General features: G+C 42.4%; 2 protein-coding genes and 1 long non-coding RNA gene across 6 annotated transcripts in view; 1 reads left to right on the top strand and 2 right to left on the bottom strand.

Moving 5' to 3' along the window:
- The window catches only part of LOC123640039, a 6235-nt gene extending 1525 nt beyond the window's left edge, over nucleotides 1-4710 (bottom strand). The window contains exons 1-3 of the long non-coding RNA XR_006735853.1: nucleotides 4670-4710; nucleotides 2535-2653; nucleotides 1366-2124 (exon numbers count right to left, since the gene is read on the bottom strand). This is a non-coding gene — a long non-coding RNA (uncharacterized LOC123640039). The remainder of the gene's footprint in view (nucleotides 1-1365; nucleotides 2125-2534; nucleotides 2654-4669) is intronic.
- Nucleotides 1-9413, top strand: part of PHC1 (polyhomeotic homolog 1) — a 26272-nt gene extending 16859 nt beyond the window's left edge. For 3 of the 4 annotated variants that reach the window (XM_045554375.1, XM_045554376.1, XM_045554374.1), the window contains exons 8-15: nucleotides 619-1418; nucleotides 1954-2101; nucleotides 2372-2583; nucleotides 3180-3294; nucleotides 4192-4300; nucleotides 4884-5034; nucleotides 5822-6053; nucleotides 7205-9413. In XM_045554375.1, the coding sequence (XP_045410331.1) occupies nucleotides 619-1418; nucleotides 1954-2101; nucleotides 2372-2583; nucleotides 3180-3294; nucleotides 4192-4300; nucleotides 4884-5034; nucleotides 5822-6053; nucleotides 7205-7359 (1922 nt within the window). In that variant the 3' untranslated portion in view covers nucleotides 7360-9413. The remainder of the gene's footprint in view (nucleotides 1-618; nucleotides 1419-1953; nucleotides 2102-2371; nucleotides 2584-3179; nucleotides 3295-4191; nucleotides 4301-4883; nucleotides 5035-5821; nucleotides 6054-7204) is intronic. The other variant, XM_045554377.1, reaches the window with a different exon arrangement.
- M6PR (mannose-6-phosphate receptor, cation dependent) lies at nucleotides 8304-17688 on the bottom strand. The gene is made up of 7 exons (XM_045554378.1): nucleotides 17214-17688; nucleotides 13524-13703; nucleotides 12590-12756; nucleotides 11337-11446; nucleotides 10938-11068; nucleotides 10211-10337; nucleotides 8304-9882 (listed from the first exon to the last, which is right to left on the bottom strand). The coding sequence occupies exons 2-7, from the start codon at nucleotides 13700-13702 to the stop codon at nucleotides 9760-9762; spliced, it is 837 nt and encodes a 278-aa protein (XP_045410334.1). The 5' UTR covers nucleotide 13703; nucleotides 17214-17688; the 3' UTR covers nucleotides 8304-9759.

Genomic DNA, 17688 nt, shown 5'->3' with positions numbered 1-17688 from the left:
ATGGGCCAGGTGTTAGGTTAGTGTTATGCTGATGAGGGGTGGGGGTTTCAGGTGGCTGCTGTGCTAAGTAGTAGATGGGGGGTTTTCCTTATCAGTGACATAAACTGATGAATTTTAAAAACTGAGGCATTTATGAGAAGTTGTTGGTATCTTTAACTGTGGGTATTTATTCTTTCAGTGACTACTAAGTGCTTCTTAAGTGTCAGGCACTGTCTAGGTTCTAGGGATCTGAACATGAATAAAACATGGACTCAGCCTTTGAGAAACTCAAAAGTCCAATCATATGGAGGAGGGGCCAGCCATTCTCCTTTTACTGCTGAGTACATGTTTAAGTATGGCAAAGATAATAAACACAAGAAATTACTGAGGACTGTTAAATGATTGAGCAAGGGAGTTCTTTCTTTGAGCTCTTTAAGACTAGAGGTAGTCGGTAGTGTCTGACTTAGTGGAAAGAGTGTGGATGAGGTGATGTCCAAGTTCCATACAGGATAGATTTCCATTCACTGTATGATTCCAAAACTGGGTACACCTTGGAAAGATGACTTTCCTTTTAACTTAGAGTGATTATTATTTTCTGCTCTTTTTTGCCTTTGTTCCATTCTGGGATTATTCCTATAGCTACCTACACACAGATCCAGCCCCATTCCCTGATTCAGCAACAGCAGCAGATCCACCTCCAGCAGAAACAGGTGGTGATCCAGCAGCAGATTGCCATCCACCACCAGCAACAGTTCCAGCACCGCCAGTCCCAGCTCCTTCACACAGCTACGCACCTCCAGTTGGCCCAGCAGCAGCAGCAACAGCAGCAGCAGCAGCAACAGCAGCAGCAGCAGCAGCAGCAGCAGCAAGCCACAACCCTCACTGCCCCTCAGCCACCACAGGTCCCACCTACTCAGCAGGTCCCACCCTCCCAGTCACAGCAGCAAGCCCAAACCCTGGTTGTTCAACCCATGCTTCAGTCTTCATCCCTGTCCCTTCCACCTGACCCAACCCCCAAGCCACCAATTCCTATCCAATCCAAACCACCTGTGGCACCTATTAAGCCTCCTCAGTTAGGGGCTGCTAAGATGTCAGCTACCCAGCAACCACCACCCCATATCCCTGTGCAAGTTGTAGGCACCCGACAGCCAGGTACAGCCCAGGCACAGGCTTTGGGGTTGGCACAGCTGGCAGCTGCTGTACCTACTTCCCGGGGAATGCCGGGTACAGTTCAGCCTAGTCAGGCCCATTTTGCCCCCTCGCCACCTTCATCCCAGGCTCCTGGTGCACTGCAGGAGTGCCCTCCTACGTTGGCCCCTGGGATGACCCTTGCTCCTATACAGGGGACAGCACATGTTGTAAAGGGTGGGGCTACCACCTCCTCACCCGTTGTAGCCCAGGTCCCCGCTTCCTTCTACATGCAGTCTGTACACTTGCCGGTGAGTGATGTCTGATGGTTTCCAGGGCACTGTCATTAATGAGAGTGGATCTGGACTGAGTGGCAATAGTTGAATTTAATAGGGGAATAAAGAGTTGAGAAGGTTAATGCTGGTATTTATCTGCTCCTTTTGTAAGCAAGAGATACATTAATGTATATAATATCTGACCTTCTTACTCCTAAATTTGTTACTGAAATAATTCTTGAGTTTTTGGATACATACATAGTTAAGTTGGATCAAGATAGCCTTAACCAAATCAATCTTTGGGAACACGATAGTTCTTGGTCCATAATGAATACAGGCTCTCGAGACCTAGGTCAGAACTAAATAATCCATTTTCTTTTGTGTTGATACAGAAGTTATACTTCTTGGGCATAACCAGAAATTTTAGTGTACCATGGGAAATGTACCAATTGGGGAATCTGGAACTAAGAAAATTTTCTCTAAGGTGTCGGCGTAATTGTAGTTCCTTATTATCCTTCTCTCTCAAATCTTGGTTTTTTTTTTTTTTCCCCCCCTATTCTTTACTCTGTAGGGTAAACCCCAGACTTTGGCTGTCAAACGCAAAGCTGAGTCTGAGGAGGACAGAGATGATGTCTCCACATTGAGTTCAATACTTCCTGCTAAGGTATCTCCAGTGGCAGAGAGCCCAAAGGTCATGGAGGAGAAGAGCAGTCTTGGAGGTGAGTAACTGACTTCTGAAATGCTGTTGGAGTGCACAGGGAATAAAGAGATGTTCTGAGTGAGTGAAAAGATAAATCTGGTTCAGTAGAAAATGGGCCTGAACTTGGTGGACAAATGGGTAGATCCAAAAACAGGGACTTGAGGGTGAGTGATCAAGGGTGAACATGGATTATTGTGGAAGATCATTCTGGCTTAGCTAACAGATGGATCAATTATGTTATCCCATATCTGTTCCTTAATGTTATCCCATATCTGTGCTTGTTTTCCAGAGAAAGCTGAACCAGTGGCCAATGTGAATGCTAATACCCCAAGCAGTGAACTAGTAGCCTTGACCCCTGCCCCATCAGCACCACCTCCTACACTAGCCATGGTTTCCAGACAAATGGGTGACTCAAAACCCCCACAGGCCATTGTGAAGCCCCAGATTCTCACCCACATCATTGAAGGCTTTGTTATCCAGGAAGGAGCAGAACCTTTCCCGGTGAGGACAGGGCCATAAGGTGGGACTTTCAAGTGGGGACTTGGTCTGATTGTTGTCTTTTCAAAGTTCACTAAAAACAAAAGGCATAGAAGTATTTAATTAGAGAATGGCCCAGGTGTGCTATTTATTTAGTTAGTTGTAAAGAAGGAAAGAAAAAGGAAAGAATGTATGGACCAGAAAATGAAAATGTTGGGAAGAGGAGAAGAAAAGGAAAGGAACCTTTAAAACTGTAATGTTTCATTAGATAAGTTAGGTTGTTTTATGATGAAGAAAATTATGATAGAGAAGTTAAGGGACTATTCTAGATACACGAATTGCAAAACCAGGACTAGAACCCAGGTATCTTGCATTCCCTGCATTATAGGAAGGAAAAGGACAAAATAGGGAGCAGGGTAGCAACCTGTTCTCCAGTGGCTTATCTGAAAAAAGCCAGTTAGAGACTCTTGCTTGCCATATTGAAAGTGATTCTCCCTGAACCAGATTGACCGTTAACTCAGAGATCGAGGCAAAGACATGATGGTGGGAAATTTTGGGGAAAGCTGTAGAGAGGCAGAAAGGAATTAGGTTTATTTAACCATATACTTTTTCTGGGACAGGTGGGTTGTTCTCAGTTACTGAAGGAGTCTGAGAAGCCACTACAGGCTGGCCTTCCAACGGGGCTGAATGAGAATCAGTCCAGTGGCCCCTTGGGAGGGGACAGCCCATCTGCTGGTGAGTATTTATTTCGAGATCCATCTGGGGGAAGGAGGATCATGGGGATGTGTTTGAGGACTCAGTGTAAAATAGTAATTTCCTATTTATTTAAAGTAGGAATAATATGGAGTCCATTTACACACAGAAACCATATTATATATCAGAGTATGTAGAATCTCACAAAAGAAGTTATATAGGATTAGGGGAATTTTTCTTTTTAAAAAAATTTATTTTTAGAGGTAGCGTCCTGTTTCTGTCACCCAGGCTGGAGTACAGTGGCATCATCATAGCTCACTGCAAACTCCTGGGCTCAGGGTGTCCTCCCACCTGAGCCTCCTCAGTAGCTGGGACTACAGGCGCTCACCACCGTGCCCGGCAGGATTAGGAGGATTTTATCAAGCTAAAATAATCTGTTGAATTATTCTTTACTATAAGGATATATTTTCAAAAGATGATCTAAAAATAGGACATTTATATTCTTAATTTTTAATTCTCTTTATTCTAGATTTTATAATCTATATTAAGGACTTATTTACATTTCCCACTTGCTTTTGGAAGTCTTTGTGGGAGAAGGATCTATGTCTTTCTAGGCATTAGTAATTAGTTCCTCTCTCCTATTCAGAAATGGAATCATATCTGAAATCTGAGAGTATGAATTAGGGTAAAATTAGTAAGGCATCTTAAATGGAAAAATTTTGGCTTAAGGTTAGGAAGACTTTAAAGCTTTCAGAATGTTCTTGAGGGACAAGTTTCATGGTTTTGGATTTTTGAAATTTTTTAGGGATTCTCAGTTAGGCTGTGTAGGTCTTTGGGAGCAAATCCTGAGAATAATTAGAACCAGCTCTGGGCCCTAATGATGGCCTGAGGAGGTAGCAGAAATTGATGGTGACCGTCCAGTGATACCTTGTTTTTCAGAGGTAGATAAGAAGGCGAATCTCCTGAAGTGCGAGTACTGTGGGAAGTACGCCCCTGCAGAGCAGTTCCGTGGCTCTAAGAGGTTCTGCTCCATGACTTGCGCTAAGAGGTACTCTAGGCACCTTCCTCCTTGCCCTTAGCACCAATTTCTCCATCTAATGATACCTCCCTCCCCGAGGATCATCTCCCAGCTGATATTTTATGTTTCTCACTTTGCTTTTATTCCCTTCCCCAAATCAGCTCACAAAATGCAAAATTCACATTTAGGGCAAGGTAGCAAGGTAGGTAGTCTTCTATAGCAGCGGTCCCCAACATTTTTGGTACCAGGGACCAGTTCCGTGGAAGACAATTTTTCCATGGACAGGGGGCAGTGTAGGGGGCATGGTTTCAGGATGATTCAAGCACATTACATTTATTGTGCACTTTATTTCTATCATTATTACATTGTAATATATAGTGAAATAATTATACAACTCACCGTAATGCAGAATGTAATGCCGCTGCTGATCTGACAGGATGCGAACGATGGGGAGCAGCTGTAAATACAGATGAAGCATCGCTCGCCCGCCCACCTCCTGCTGTGCAGCCTGGTTCCTAACAGGCCACGGACTGGGGTCCACTACTGGGGTCCGGCTGTTGGGGACTGCAGTTCTGTGGCACCTTTGACATCCTTTTTATGTCTTGTCCTGTAGGTACAATGTGAGCTGTAGTCACCAGTTCCGGCTGAAGAGGAAAAAAATGAAAGAGTTTCAAGAAGCCAACTATGCTCGTGTTCGCAGGCGTGGACCCCGCCGCAGCTCCTCTGACATTGCGCGTGCTAAGATTCAGGGCAAGCGCCACCGGGTGAGCTGCTGTTGCAGAGCCCACTACCTTTAAAATGGGCCTTTTTCCTTCCCCTACAGGGCAATTCCTTTGCCCAGCTAAAAGGCTCATGGAAATGTGTTTTACCTCTCCAGAGGCCCAGAACTCTGGTTTTATGTTGATTACATTACTCCAAATTGCAAGAGATCCTGACCTCCTTTGTCTCCTGTCACCTGACTACTGGTTCATGTATCCGTTAATCCTCACACTGTACTTGAGTAGTGAAAATCTAGATCAGTTGTTAGGACAAGGGGACAATCAAGGAATGGATACAGTTTACTTTTTTATTTTATTTATTTTTTTTGAGACAGATTCTCACTCTGTTGCCCAGGCTAGAGTGCTGTGGCATCAGCCTAGCTCACAGCAACCTCAGACTCCTGGGCTGAAGCAATCCTCCTGCCTCAGCCTCCCGAGTAGCTGGGACTATAGGTGTGTGCCACAACCCCCAGCTAATTTTTCTATTTTTAGTAGAGATGGGGTCTCACTCTTGCTCAGACTGGTCTCGAACTGAGCTCAAGTGATCCTCCCACCTCGGCCTCCCAGAGTGTTAGGATTAACAGGCGTGAGCCACCACGCCTGGCCAAATTGATACAGTTTATATATTTGAAAGGTACTTGAGAGTAGATTTTGGGCATTTGCAAATGAAGCACAGATGATTTCACATGTGATGAGCTTTTCCTTTATGCCCAACCCGGGATGCTTGGGGAGGGTAGATGGGAGTTCATAGCACTGTTATTCTGACCCCACTGGTTTGCTGTTTCCTCTGCAGGGTCAAGAGGACTCTAGCCGGGGTTCAGATAATTCCAGTTATGATGAAGCACTCTCTCCAACATCTCCCGGGCCTTTATCAGTAAGAGCTGGGCATGGAGAACGTGATCTGGGGAACCCCAATATAGCTCCACCTACACCGGAATTGCATGGCATCAACCCTGTGTTCCTGTCCAGTAATCCCAGCCGTTGGAGTGTAGAGGAGGTGTACGAGTTTATCGCTTCTCTCCAAGGTACTGAGGATCTCCAACAGAACCAAGGTTGTTTTCCTTGGGTCATCCAAAAAGGGCCTTTGTAGGAGGGTGCATAACTGACTTAATTGACTTTGAAGCAGTAGGTGCTTGAGTGTGGCAATACAGAGGCTCTGTTCTTGATATTTATTCAAGTTGCTTGCCCACAGCCTGACTTCTTATTTCCTTTCAGGGTTGACATTTTCTTGTACCATGTTAGCAACTTTTCAGTGTGTGATTTTTATTTTTTATTATGATTTAGCTATATTTCCCACCAATTAAGTTTTAGGTAAAATATATTTTTATATGTGATTAACTGTGATACTCACCATGGAGAAAAGATTTTTTTCAATGGAGAAGGGGTTTAAAAGCTAAAAGGCCATTGTTGCCCCACTCCCTTAAAGGTAGGACTGTTTATAAGCTTTTTTTTTTTTTTTTTTTTGAGACAGGGTCTCATTCTGTCACCCAGGCTAGAGTACAGTGGCTTTATTATATATAGCTCACTGCAACCTCAAACTCCTGGGCTCAAGCAATCCTCCTGCCTTGGCCTCCTGAGTAGCTGGTACTACTGTTATCACGCCTACCTAAATTTTTCTATTTTTCATAGAGATAGGGTCTTGCTCTTGTTCAGGCTGGTATCAAACTCCTGACCTCAAGCAATCTTCCTGACTAGGACTTCCAGAGTGCTAGGCTTATAGGTGTGAGCCACAGCACCCTGCCTTATAAGCTATTGACAAAGAGACTTCTCTCGGAAAAAAAAAAAAAAAATCACCCTAAACTTTTCGGTACTTGTCTGAATTCTGGGCCCTTAAACAGAAATTTCACAAAGAATGCTAACTTTGATCTTTGTGCCAGTGTAAAACCATGTTTTTATTTTTGTTCTCTCCCTGTCACCAAGCTATTTGCATGAAGTTATTTCTATGGTTGAACAAGTTAGTTCTTTTCTTGGTCTTGGCTCTTTTTTTAATAGCTAATCATTCCAGTTTCATTTTGCTTTCAAAGCTTGCCATCTCACACCTTTATGTAACTGAATTTAGGACAAGTACTTTGGGATTAACCATTGTTAGACTTCAGTTTCTTCACCTTTGCTTCCCCCCTTATCCTCTGGTGCTACCATGTAGTTTCTTATACGTGTTCTCACCATTTCTTTCTAGGCTGCCAAGAGATTGCAGAGGAGTTTCGCTCCCAGGAGATTGATGGACAGGCCCTTTTATTACTGAAAGAAGAACATCTTATGAGTGCCATGAACATCAAGCTGGGCCCTGCCCTCAAGATCTGCGCCAAGATAAACGTCCTCAAGGAGACCTAAGGTGGCCCTCTTGCATAAACCAGCCTAAGGCAGACACTCTCCACTGCCCAGGTTATAACCTGGTACCACCAGAGACTTTGCAGGGAAGAGCTTTTCCAATCATGTAACCTTCGGTAGGGAGATTACTGAGACAGGGAAGAGAAATGCAAGAATTGGTTGCTGGTGCTACATGGTGGCAGCTTTGACATTTTCTCTGGGTTCTACTTTATTTTTAAAAATCTTTACAATTCTCACCATTCCCACCTACCTTAATCCAGTCTTTATAATAAAAAAAAAAAAAAAAGCAGTCTAGAGAACTAGGACTGCTCAGCCTTATCCTGGAGTGGAACTTAGCCAGGGTCTCAGTTCTCCAAGAGGAGGAACATATAGTATGGTAAGGCAAGGAAATGGGTGGAATTTAGGTTTGCCTCCCCAATGGGAGAGGTAGGGTTTTTCTAGCTTGTGTGACACAAGTAGCAAAATCTGGTACTCCCTCTTCCCTCTGGATTGTCCCACTGTAGCTGTGGCTCAGAGTTTTCTCTTTGTTGTCACTTACTCCCTTAGTATTAAATATTTTCTCCTGCATCCATGGCAGGATTTCCAGCCAGTGTAGACTTGGTTGGTATCTTTCTGATTTGCTGCAGGGACTAAAAGTGTTTGACTGGCACATGTGTGGCTGTTGTCATTCTTTCTGCATCCTTGTTCCTTTCTGATTTATCTGTTGTCTTCTATCCTACTTTTCTTTTCAGTTCCAACTCTGCTCTGTCCTATAGCTTTATAAGCAGGAGTGTGTGGGGCTGAGGTCAGGAGTATAAGTACCTGCCTTGGGCGCTATTCCTGATACAACAGAAATATTAAATATTTTTTCTTCCTCAGTAAAAGGATGAAAATTGGTCTCAGTTGTCTTTTACTCCATACCAATATCATCTTTGCCCTCTTTTTTCACACAAATGACTAGGCCAACATGTTTTGTTTCTTTTTTAATCATTAAGTGTTTTTGTACAAAAAGTGGTGTTTTTGTTTTCAGTTTAAAACACCAGGGTGTGGGGGAGGGGGATGCAAGAGATAACAAAAAAGATGCTTTTATAACATTATTTTTCCTGTTTACAAAGAAAAAAATTCATTCCAATAGTATTGAAAAGTCCAAAAATGAAATAATTTCATTTTCTTTTCTAAAGGCTTATAAAAGGCCTCCTGCCTATTGATTCCATCCCTCTTTTGTGTCCAGTGGAGCCATGTTACTCTTCAGTGGCCCAGGGGTTCACTATTACAGAAATATCAGCCCAGGGTTCTGGGCACATGGCCTAAACAGAAAGATGGAAGCATCAGAGGATTAAAAACCTTTCTCCACAGAAATGTGGGCAAGAAGAGACTTCCCTGAGCCAGCAGAAGGGACAGGTGCAGCAGCATTCCAAATCCAGAGCAGAGCCCTAGATGTCCCACTTCTGCTTCCATTCCCTTTCCAGAAGATTGAGGAAAAAAAACAAAACAAAACAAAAGCCCAAACCATGCCTGCGAAGAAAGTGCAACATATGTTTAGAAATACTGGTAGAGGGAAATGGGAGTAAGAAAAGCTTTGCCAGCTTTTACTACAAATGGGAGAAAACCATCAAGAAGATCACCACAAGGTAAACAGACTTCCCTTTTCTGGAACTTCTGTAGCAACGGAGATCAGTTTCAGTGTCCCTTTCCGATGGACTGAATTAGGCATTTTGGCTCTATGTGGACTGATAACCACAAGCCCACAATCCAGGACCCAATTCCAGCTATAAAGTCACCCCAGTGCCAATAAGTGATGTGATGGTACTTTATAATCCTGTAGTCGGGATAGTTCACATTTTTCCTTTCCTAATCTCAGAGGTGAGAGAAGCCTAGAACCTCTCCAGGCTCAGAGCAAATGGGAATACTTGGATTATAACCAAGTAATCACTGCAAAGTAGTTCCAAGCAGCAAGAAATTACCAGATTCTCAAGAGACTACTGTAGGGTACAGAGTAACAACATGAAAGCAATCAAACCTGTATAAATAATGCTTCCTTGCTCTTTTTTAATTAAAGAAATCCAGTGTCTGAAAAACTTGTGAAAATGTGTTTAAAGAACAAAGGGCTGCACACCCTTTTGCCCATTATACCTATTTTACTTGTACCTTCTGATACCAAGAGTGGAAGATCCTCTGTTTTCATAGGCCCTATTATATTATCTCTGTCTTCCGATTGTACCTTTATGGAGAAAAAACAGTTAATAGGGAACAAAGGGTAGGCAGTTCTACTAGTGAGAAAAGGATGCAAATCAAAAGCAAACTGGAAAGCAAGAGCAATAGTAATGGTGAGATGAGAGGCCAGAATGCAGGCTGCTTGAGAAATCTGGCTGAGTATGCTTTGGTTTGGGGGACTGAAGAAGAGGCTGGACATTTAAAGTGCAATCACATTGGTAATAAATGGTCATCCCTTTCTTCTGACTCCTCCCCCAGCTGGTCATCCCCCACACCACGATAGGCCGCAGGTACATTTCGGGGTTTAGAACGGCACACAAAGTCACAACCATCCTGTAGGGAAAAAAAGCAAAAGAAAGGAATGATCATCTGGAATATCCAATTTTAGGGTAAGACAAAGTATATTTACGGTCTATAGAAACGTGGCAAGAACTGGTTTTCTCCAGGAATAAAGAAGAGAAAACCTCAAATATCCAAGGATTAGACTAAATTCCATCTTGGGGAAATAGGGCAACCAACTATCTTGGTTTGCTGGGACTTTTGTTGTTTTAGTACCCAACGTCCTGTGTCCGAGGAAACCTCTCAGACTGAGCAAACCAGGATGGTCTGCCACCCCACCTTGCACACAGGCTACAGACTCAGCCATTGTCCAGTTACTTACTGCTACCAGGTTGCCAAGATCCTGCCAGAAGGCTAAGTGGGGAAACTGCTCCATTCCCTTGGCTCCCACCACCAGTCGCTGGTATAGGAACCCCCCAATGATATAGACAGCAACCAGTGATGCAAAGCTGTGGAGGAAGACAGACAGCTATAGTTAAGAACTGAGAAACAGTAAAACTTAGACACTAAGGCTAACTTCTAGATTCACTGTTAGCTGTTTCCTAAGCTATATTCTGTGAAAAAGAAAAAAAATGTGTAGTGATGTTAAATGAAAAAGGGGGCTGGTAGCATCCTTAGAAAACCAATTAGAGTGCTGTCAGTGTGAGAAAAGCAAAGGCTCAGGAAAAAAATGTGACACAGTGTGTAATTCTGACTTACAGCCAAGAATAATCACCATTAGGGATATGATTCCATTTCTCTAAAAGTTCTAATAATCTAATGGCATAGTATTAAAAATTGTCCAGTCCTTGGCGGGGGGAGAGCACCTCCAAATGCAAATATTTATTGTGAACTAAAGATTAAATCTCATTTTTTTTTTAAACTTGCAAAGTCAGATATATTTTACAGTCAGGATTTTCACACAAAGTCATCCTCCCCAATTACAGTATACACATGCATATACACACATACAATTTGTGCCCATGTACCATCAAATAGTTACTGATTTTCAAAATAACAAAAAAGGAAGGGCTGTACTGATAAGGGGTAAAAAAAGAAAGAGTACTCACGTGACAAGCAAGATAGAACCCACACTGAGGTGGGAGATCTCTGGGGAACAGGCCAGGCTGCTATCCATCTCAAAGAGGTAGAAACAATCTTGGACTTTGCCTCGCTCCTCAGACACAGGGTTAAAATTGTCCTGATGATGAGAGGACAGAACACAACATTTATGTGGTCAAGTTTTCTTTTGATTCTTATTCAAACAACAACAACAAAAAAACCATTTGATATGCTTTCTCCTGGTTCAGTAGCTTCTTTTCCATGGAAGATGGAAGATGCGTGTCTGGCACAGGAAAAAACTAAACTCCTGGAGTTCTCATGTCCATCCCAATGTATCTTGTCCCCCCTGGATAGTCTCCCACCGCATGTCAGTCCTCTCTAGGCTCCTATAGCCCAAGGTTCCTCACCGCTAGGGTGTGTCGATTGCAGGAGATCATCACCACTGCACGACGCTGCTCCTTGCCGCAGTGGTTGTCATATTCATCACCCCCTTTATAGATCAGCATGATCCAATTACCTGAGGAGGGACAAGGAAAATGGAGCTGGGGGAAAAGCAGAGGCAAACTGGGGTAGTATGGCAGAGGGGAACTGAGGAATTCAGTGAAATTGGTTATAATTAAAATAACTTCACTATGCACCGTATATACCAGAAACGTCAAGCTAAAACTTGCTTCTTTACAAAGCTTTATGTTCCCTTGTTTAAGACCACTGAGAATCAGATATCCATGTCAAGATAATCTTAATTTTCCACATTAAAGGTAGGCAACTGATGGTGCAAAAACAATTATGATCCATACCTTAACACCAATTCACATTTTCTGAACCCCTGCTAAAAGCAAAAGAAGAGGTTCCATACAATTGCTGGGCAGCAGAGGGAAGCCTAAGATTTAAAATTAGCCAAAAATAAATTCAAAGTGGATTATTTTTAAGACTGAAATGCATTTCTCTTCTTTGGTATTTACTGTGTTCAAAGTTATTTTGCAAAATATCATTTGATTCAATAATTGTGAAGTTAATAAGGTAAGGATTTTGCTTCCAATGTTGCAATATGAGAAAACAAGTCCAAAAAGGCGAAATGATTTTTCAAAGTCATAAGATTAGGAAACAGGATGAGCTGGGTCCAGGACCTAGTCATATGACCCCTAGTCTCAAACTCTTTTATATAAAATTCTTTATAGGAGTAAACAGCTGCAGTGGATATTTAGTTATTTATCTGCTATGGGAAGATGCTCACATAGTCCTTTCAAGCAATATGATATGACTTTTGAGAAATATCACCACCATAGCACAAGTCAGTGGGCAAATGTTTGTAGAACACTGTAAAAAAGCTTTATTTCTTAAGATTTAACTGGCAAATGCTGATTAACTTGAGAAATGGTGGTGGTTGGTATTTTTAAGCCTAATGTGGAACTCATTAAGTATTTGGGTGAATAAAAGGATTCCAGGCTATAGAATTCTAGCTAGATTCTTCTTTTTGAATAAGTTTTTCACTAACTTTAAATGCATAAATGTCCCAAGCTGTGGCACCAGGCATCCTGTGGTTTAGTCTCAAGTGTGCTGAGCCACACATGACATAGTGAAGAAACTGGGAAAGGCCAAGACATACAGGATTGTCAGAGGGATTGACTTGGGATCAATTTATCAACAGGGGGAGTCTTACTTCCATTGAAGATGTGAGTCTCATTGAGTCTCCCAACCACTGTCTCCTTCCCATTACTTTTGTTGATTTGCACCAGGCCTGCCCCAGAGGTGTGGTTGCCAGCTTCCCGGCACACCCTGAATATGTACATGTATGTTTCTGAGCCCTGGCCCACAGTGCTCTCAAAACTGTAAAGAGAAGTGAGAAGAAAGAAGAAAGAGAGTCATTCAGCCTCAGGAAGAACAGCCCCACCTCCCTCTCTTAAGCAAAAATAAACAAACAAATAAACTTATGCTCAATTTACTTCTCTGATGTCATAGTTAAATGTCTAATAATAGTGAATAATATTTGTTGATTTATTAGATATTCATGATCCAGACAGACATCCTTATTGTTGAAAATGATTGATTAAAACACACTACCCAAGACAACTAGATACTTTTAGAATGCCCATTCTTGGCTATGCTAAAGTGTTAGCTACAATGTCCCCATGACTAAGGGTCCATGTTCATGGGATACTTCCTTGTTTCTTAAGGATCACCTTCAGATTTATATATCTGAAGACTCTTGACACGTATGATGACATGTATAGGCTTAAATATGTTTAACTGATACTTCTAATATCCTATTGTATGCAGGTATCAATGCTTGAATTTCTACAAGCTCGTCTCTTGGATTCAGTTTTGGAAACAGTGACTCTTCTGTGAAAGACAAGAAAACTGTACACTGCAACTATTATAAAAACTGGGCTGAGAATTTGCTCTGTATCGTAAAAGAGAGCAAAGTATCATGGCAAAATAAGATCAATATTGCTAAAGTTCAGATTAGAACTCTCTCCCAGAGGGGCTTATTATACATGTATGCCTCCATAGTAATACTGAAATAAAATCACTAAGAGGAAAAGACTCTTTAATATAAATATTTTCTCAAGCCCTTTAAGGTTCTTTTTATTTACCTTTTGTTGAACAGCGGTTTTAGCCTCTTCACTAGAGCCAACTCTTTCTCTGATTCTTTACCCTTTTCTCCTACCAGGTCGCAAGTTTTTTCTTCTGTCTGCCAAGATTCTCTCACTGCCACAGCCAGAAGTAGCAGCAGTAGGAGTCCAATCCTCCAGCAGCTGTGGAAGGGGAACATCCTTTTGGGTGTTGGGAAGGGCAGGTAGGATCAGGAGAGAAGGGAAAGAGATAAAGCATATGAATGTGTAATAAATGAATGGTATTTTCATTAGGCAGAAAATACAAGATTCTTTGTCATATGCAACAAATGGTACATTTTAATGTCACTGTGACATGAGCATCTGTAGCAGAAAACTCATTTACATATTGTTTTTAGTCTAATTTATAGGTGAATCCTTCAGAACGAACTATAGGGGTGAAAAAAGGGAAAAAACCAAAAAAAAAAAATTAATTATGATAGCCTAGGTGGAGCCATCCTTGCCTCTTTACTGTTTGGTGAAAAGTTAGATTGAGATATCTCAATATGCAAAGTTTAATACAAGTTCACAAATACAGCTTAAACCAGTCCTGTCCTAAGAACAGCTTAGGCCTGTCCTAAGAAAACACTCAAATTACAATTTAAGACACCTGATAAGGCCTAGTTGAAAGTTATTAAGAAACAAACTTAAAATAGAGAAAGAAACTGAATACTTTGAGGCGTAACTTTTCATATCAATATTCAGGACCACCTTTGTTCATATTCACAAGAATGCTGAATTCTTTTAGAGGGAAACAGCCACTGCACCTAAAAGCTGAGTTTTAACTACTTCAGTGTTTCATCTTCTCTGAAAACTCATTCAATTGTTTACGTTATAGGAAGAAGACATTTCACTAGGCCAAAATGAGTGGTTTGAAGAAGTCTCCCAAAACCCACCTCAGCTTCTACAGCTCACAAATGTCAAGGGTTTCTAGACATTCAGTAAGTACAGTTGTCTTTCCACACACCAAATTGATGACAACCCTTGGGAATCACGAAGCCACTTTACAATTTAGTAAATCCAAGTCACCTGCTGCTTGTACTGCTCTAGGAATGGAAACACTGCTTTGTTTCTCAAACTTTTCTTTTTTTTAAATCCATCTTCATACCCAAGACACACATATTTACCCTTTTGAAAGACTTCATTCTGGTATCCGTCAATAATCCCTCAGGCCATTGCTACTTGTTTATTCTGTAACAATATCTCTAATTTTCCTGATACATAGATTTAACTCTTCTAAACTTTTCTCACTTCCATAATAATAAAATACCACAAGTCTGGACTTTGTTTTGAATATTCTCTAAAGTCCTCTATTTCTTTTTCATGCTAGTCCACAGACTCCACTGCATTTTTAGAACATAAAACTTGAAATAAGCAGAATTTAATGGGTACTAATGAATACAAAGATGGGAAAATGGAAGCTCTAACCCTAACCCCTAATGTACTTTCCGTACTCCCCTAAACAAAGTTACATTCGACCTTCTATTTCCCACACTCCACTAGGCCAACAAATGCTTGGGAAGTTGTCTGCCTGACTTTGTGTACCCCAAACATCAAGTCACTACAGTAATATCAAGGAGTTTCCACAGAATAATCATAGCTAGCCAAGAGGTCTAAGGCTCCCATAACATATTGGAAGCACCAAAACCACAACAGTAGGAAATACTTAACATAGTGCTTGCCTTTGGCCAAGCACTGTTTGAAGCCCTTAACATGTATTAACTCATTAACACCACAACCCTACAGAGAAGAAAACTGAGACACAGCTAGTGGAGTGAGCGAGAAAGTCTGGCTCCAGAGCTCATGGCCTACACTTAACCACTACATATATATCTCCTTTCATTATAGTTTTTGGGGGATGAGAGTAGGCAGCCAAAGCTGTGTTTTTTTTTTTTTTTGTTTGTTTTTTGACAAAGAAGCAAAGAGGAAGTGACTCCTCACACAGTTCACTGAATAGGAGGTGAAATAAAGAACTCAGACTTCAAATTCCCACTTTCCCTAAATTACCCCATTGCCCAACACACAAGTTGACCAGCTTAAATAGAAATAGGATGCTCCTTTTGTTAGACTGATTTAGCATGCCATTTTCCTTATATTCTCTCAGGATCTAACTAACTTAAAATGTCAACATTCTGGGCTCTCAAGATCTTTTTTTTCCAGGACTAGTTTTCTGGAGGAATGCTCACAAAGAAGGCTGTGCTCTTTGGTCTCAGTGTTAGTTCCTTATCTGTGAACACCTGATGATTTCTTTTCCTAAACTAGAACAAAGAATCTCACAAAATTGGGAAGGGATGGAGGGTTAAACACCTTACAGCCAGTTAGCCGAGTCAAACTATCTTTCATTTGCTTATTCAAAAAGTTAGGATGAGAAAAAATTTATGCAGTATTCTTCTGTCTTTCCTGCTTAAGGTTTAGCTATAAATTTAAGCTGCTTCTCTTTGATTCAGTGGCATATGCCCTGGATGCTTTACCTAGACTATGTTAATCTTCACAACTTAGACAAGTTAGGTATAATTTTTCCCATTTTAAATATGAGGAAACTGATGCTTAAAGAGTTACCTGTGAAATTACTTGCCCTAGATTATAAAAATATTAAATATGTGTGAAGTTAGTGGGGCAACTTGGACGATTCATGGCATAAAGATATTTGCTGTAAGACTTCTGATAAACAAAGGGATGCAACAATCAGGAAGAGTATGAAACGCAAGGGCTGGACAGTCTCTTTTAATACAGTAGTACAATTAGATTCTCAAGGTACAAGAGTTTGTCTAGATGTTTTGGAAAGGAGGATTTTATGATCTTGAAAAATCCCCTTCAATTTTCTCATTCTATAACGACAGCTCTATTTGCCAGCGCTAAAAAATTCTCATTTACTGGGATGGCCACTGACTAAGCCAGGAATTGGGAAGCAACTTACACTACTGGGCCTCTGTGGCACTCACTTCCCCATCAAGACTCAAGACTAGTCATGGTCATTTTCCATTTTTCAATGGAAACTCCACTTTCTTCCCACTGGCTTATTTCTGATGTAGGAGCCCTTATTTTTTTCCCCAGCAGCCTACACTTTTAGAAGAGCAGCCCCAATTGGCTAAAAGGCCCTACGTTGAAAAAAAACAAGAGAGAAGTAGCCTCAGAGAAGTAGCTCTATGTCCCAAAGGCGGAAGCTCCCTACAGCAAGGAACACAAGATAATTCCTCCATTAGCCACTCTTCAACACAGAATACTCGCACCCCCCTCAAACCTCTTCCAAGGTTCTAGAAAACTTCGCTCTGGGTAGTGTCCTGACTTTCCAACTGCTTATATCCATATCTTCTCCAAATGATGCCACTTTACCTCCCTCCATGATGCAGGCCAAAATTCTTTCTACAGGTAATTCCAGTAACACCTCAAACGGGCTCCATGCCCAGGGATCTTCCTTTCCCTGCCTTCCAAATATCGTAAACTCCCTTTCTGGACTTGGAAGTCCTTCCTCCCTCACTCCTTTCGGGGCTCCACAACTTCTCGCCCTCACGCCTCCTGCCTCCATTCTGCCCTAGGGCTTCTTAGCCCGATCTTTGGCTAGAACCGGGTCTAAGCGAGATTTAGTAATTTCGGCAACTGTCACAGATGCCGAGGTGTGAGAGCAGCCCAGCCCGCCTCCTCCTCCTCCTCCTCCACGCCCCTCACACTCACGTGGCGCAGGCAAGTGGAGCAGCCAAAGCTCAGAATCCCCCGGGGGGTATCTGTCTGGGGCTGGGAGACGGGGCCAGCGAGGGGCCAGCCGCAGACCCCGGTCCCAGAGCTCGTGGCAGCGGCCAGCGTTCCCCCCCGCGCCTCGCTGTGCTCCACTCCGGGAACCGGAAACAGGAAGCGCCAACAGGCCGCTGGGCAACTGCTCCTCCCACTAGAGCCCTCGGCATGTGACCACAGAACCGTCTCGCCCCTTTCCCTTCCTGGTTTCCCTGGCAATCCCAAACGCCGATTGGCCAGTATCCTACGGAGTTTAGCTCTGCCCATGTTACAGCAAATCCAATCACTATCCAGACTGTTAAGCGTAGTTTCGCCTTTTCTCGTCGCCTTTCTACCAATGTGGTCCCAAGGTCCCGCCTCCGGGGCCTCGCGGCTGGCGCACCCGGGCAACGCGGGGTCACGCGCCCGGCCCGCTCCC

This window comes from Lemur catta, chromosome 6 (assembly GCF_020740605.2).
Source record: "Lemur catta isolate mLemCat1 chromosome 6, mLemCat1.pri, whole genome shotgun sequence".
NCBI classification, from domain to species: domain Eukaryota; kingdom Metazoa; phylum Chordata; class Mammalia; order Primates; family Lemuridae; genus Lemur; species Lemur catta.
The sequence above is the reverse complement of the archived record's forward strand: the minus strand, read 5'-3'. Positions and strand labels throughout refer to the sequence as shown.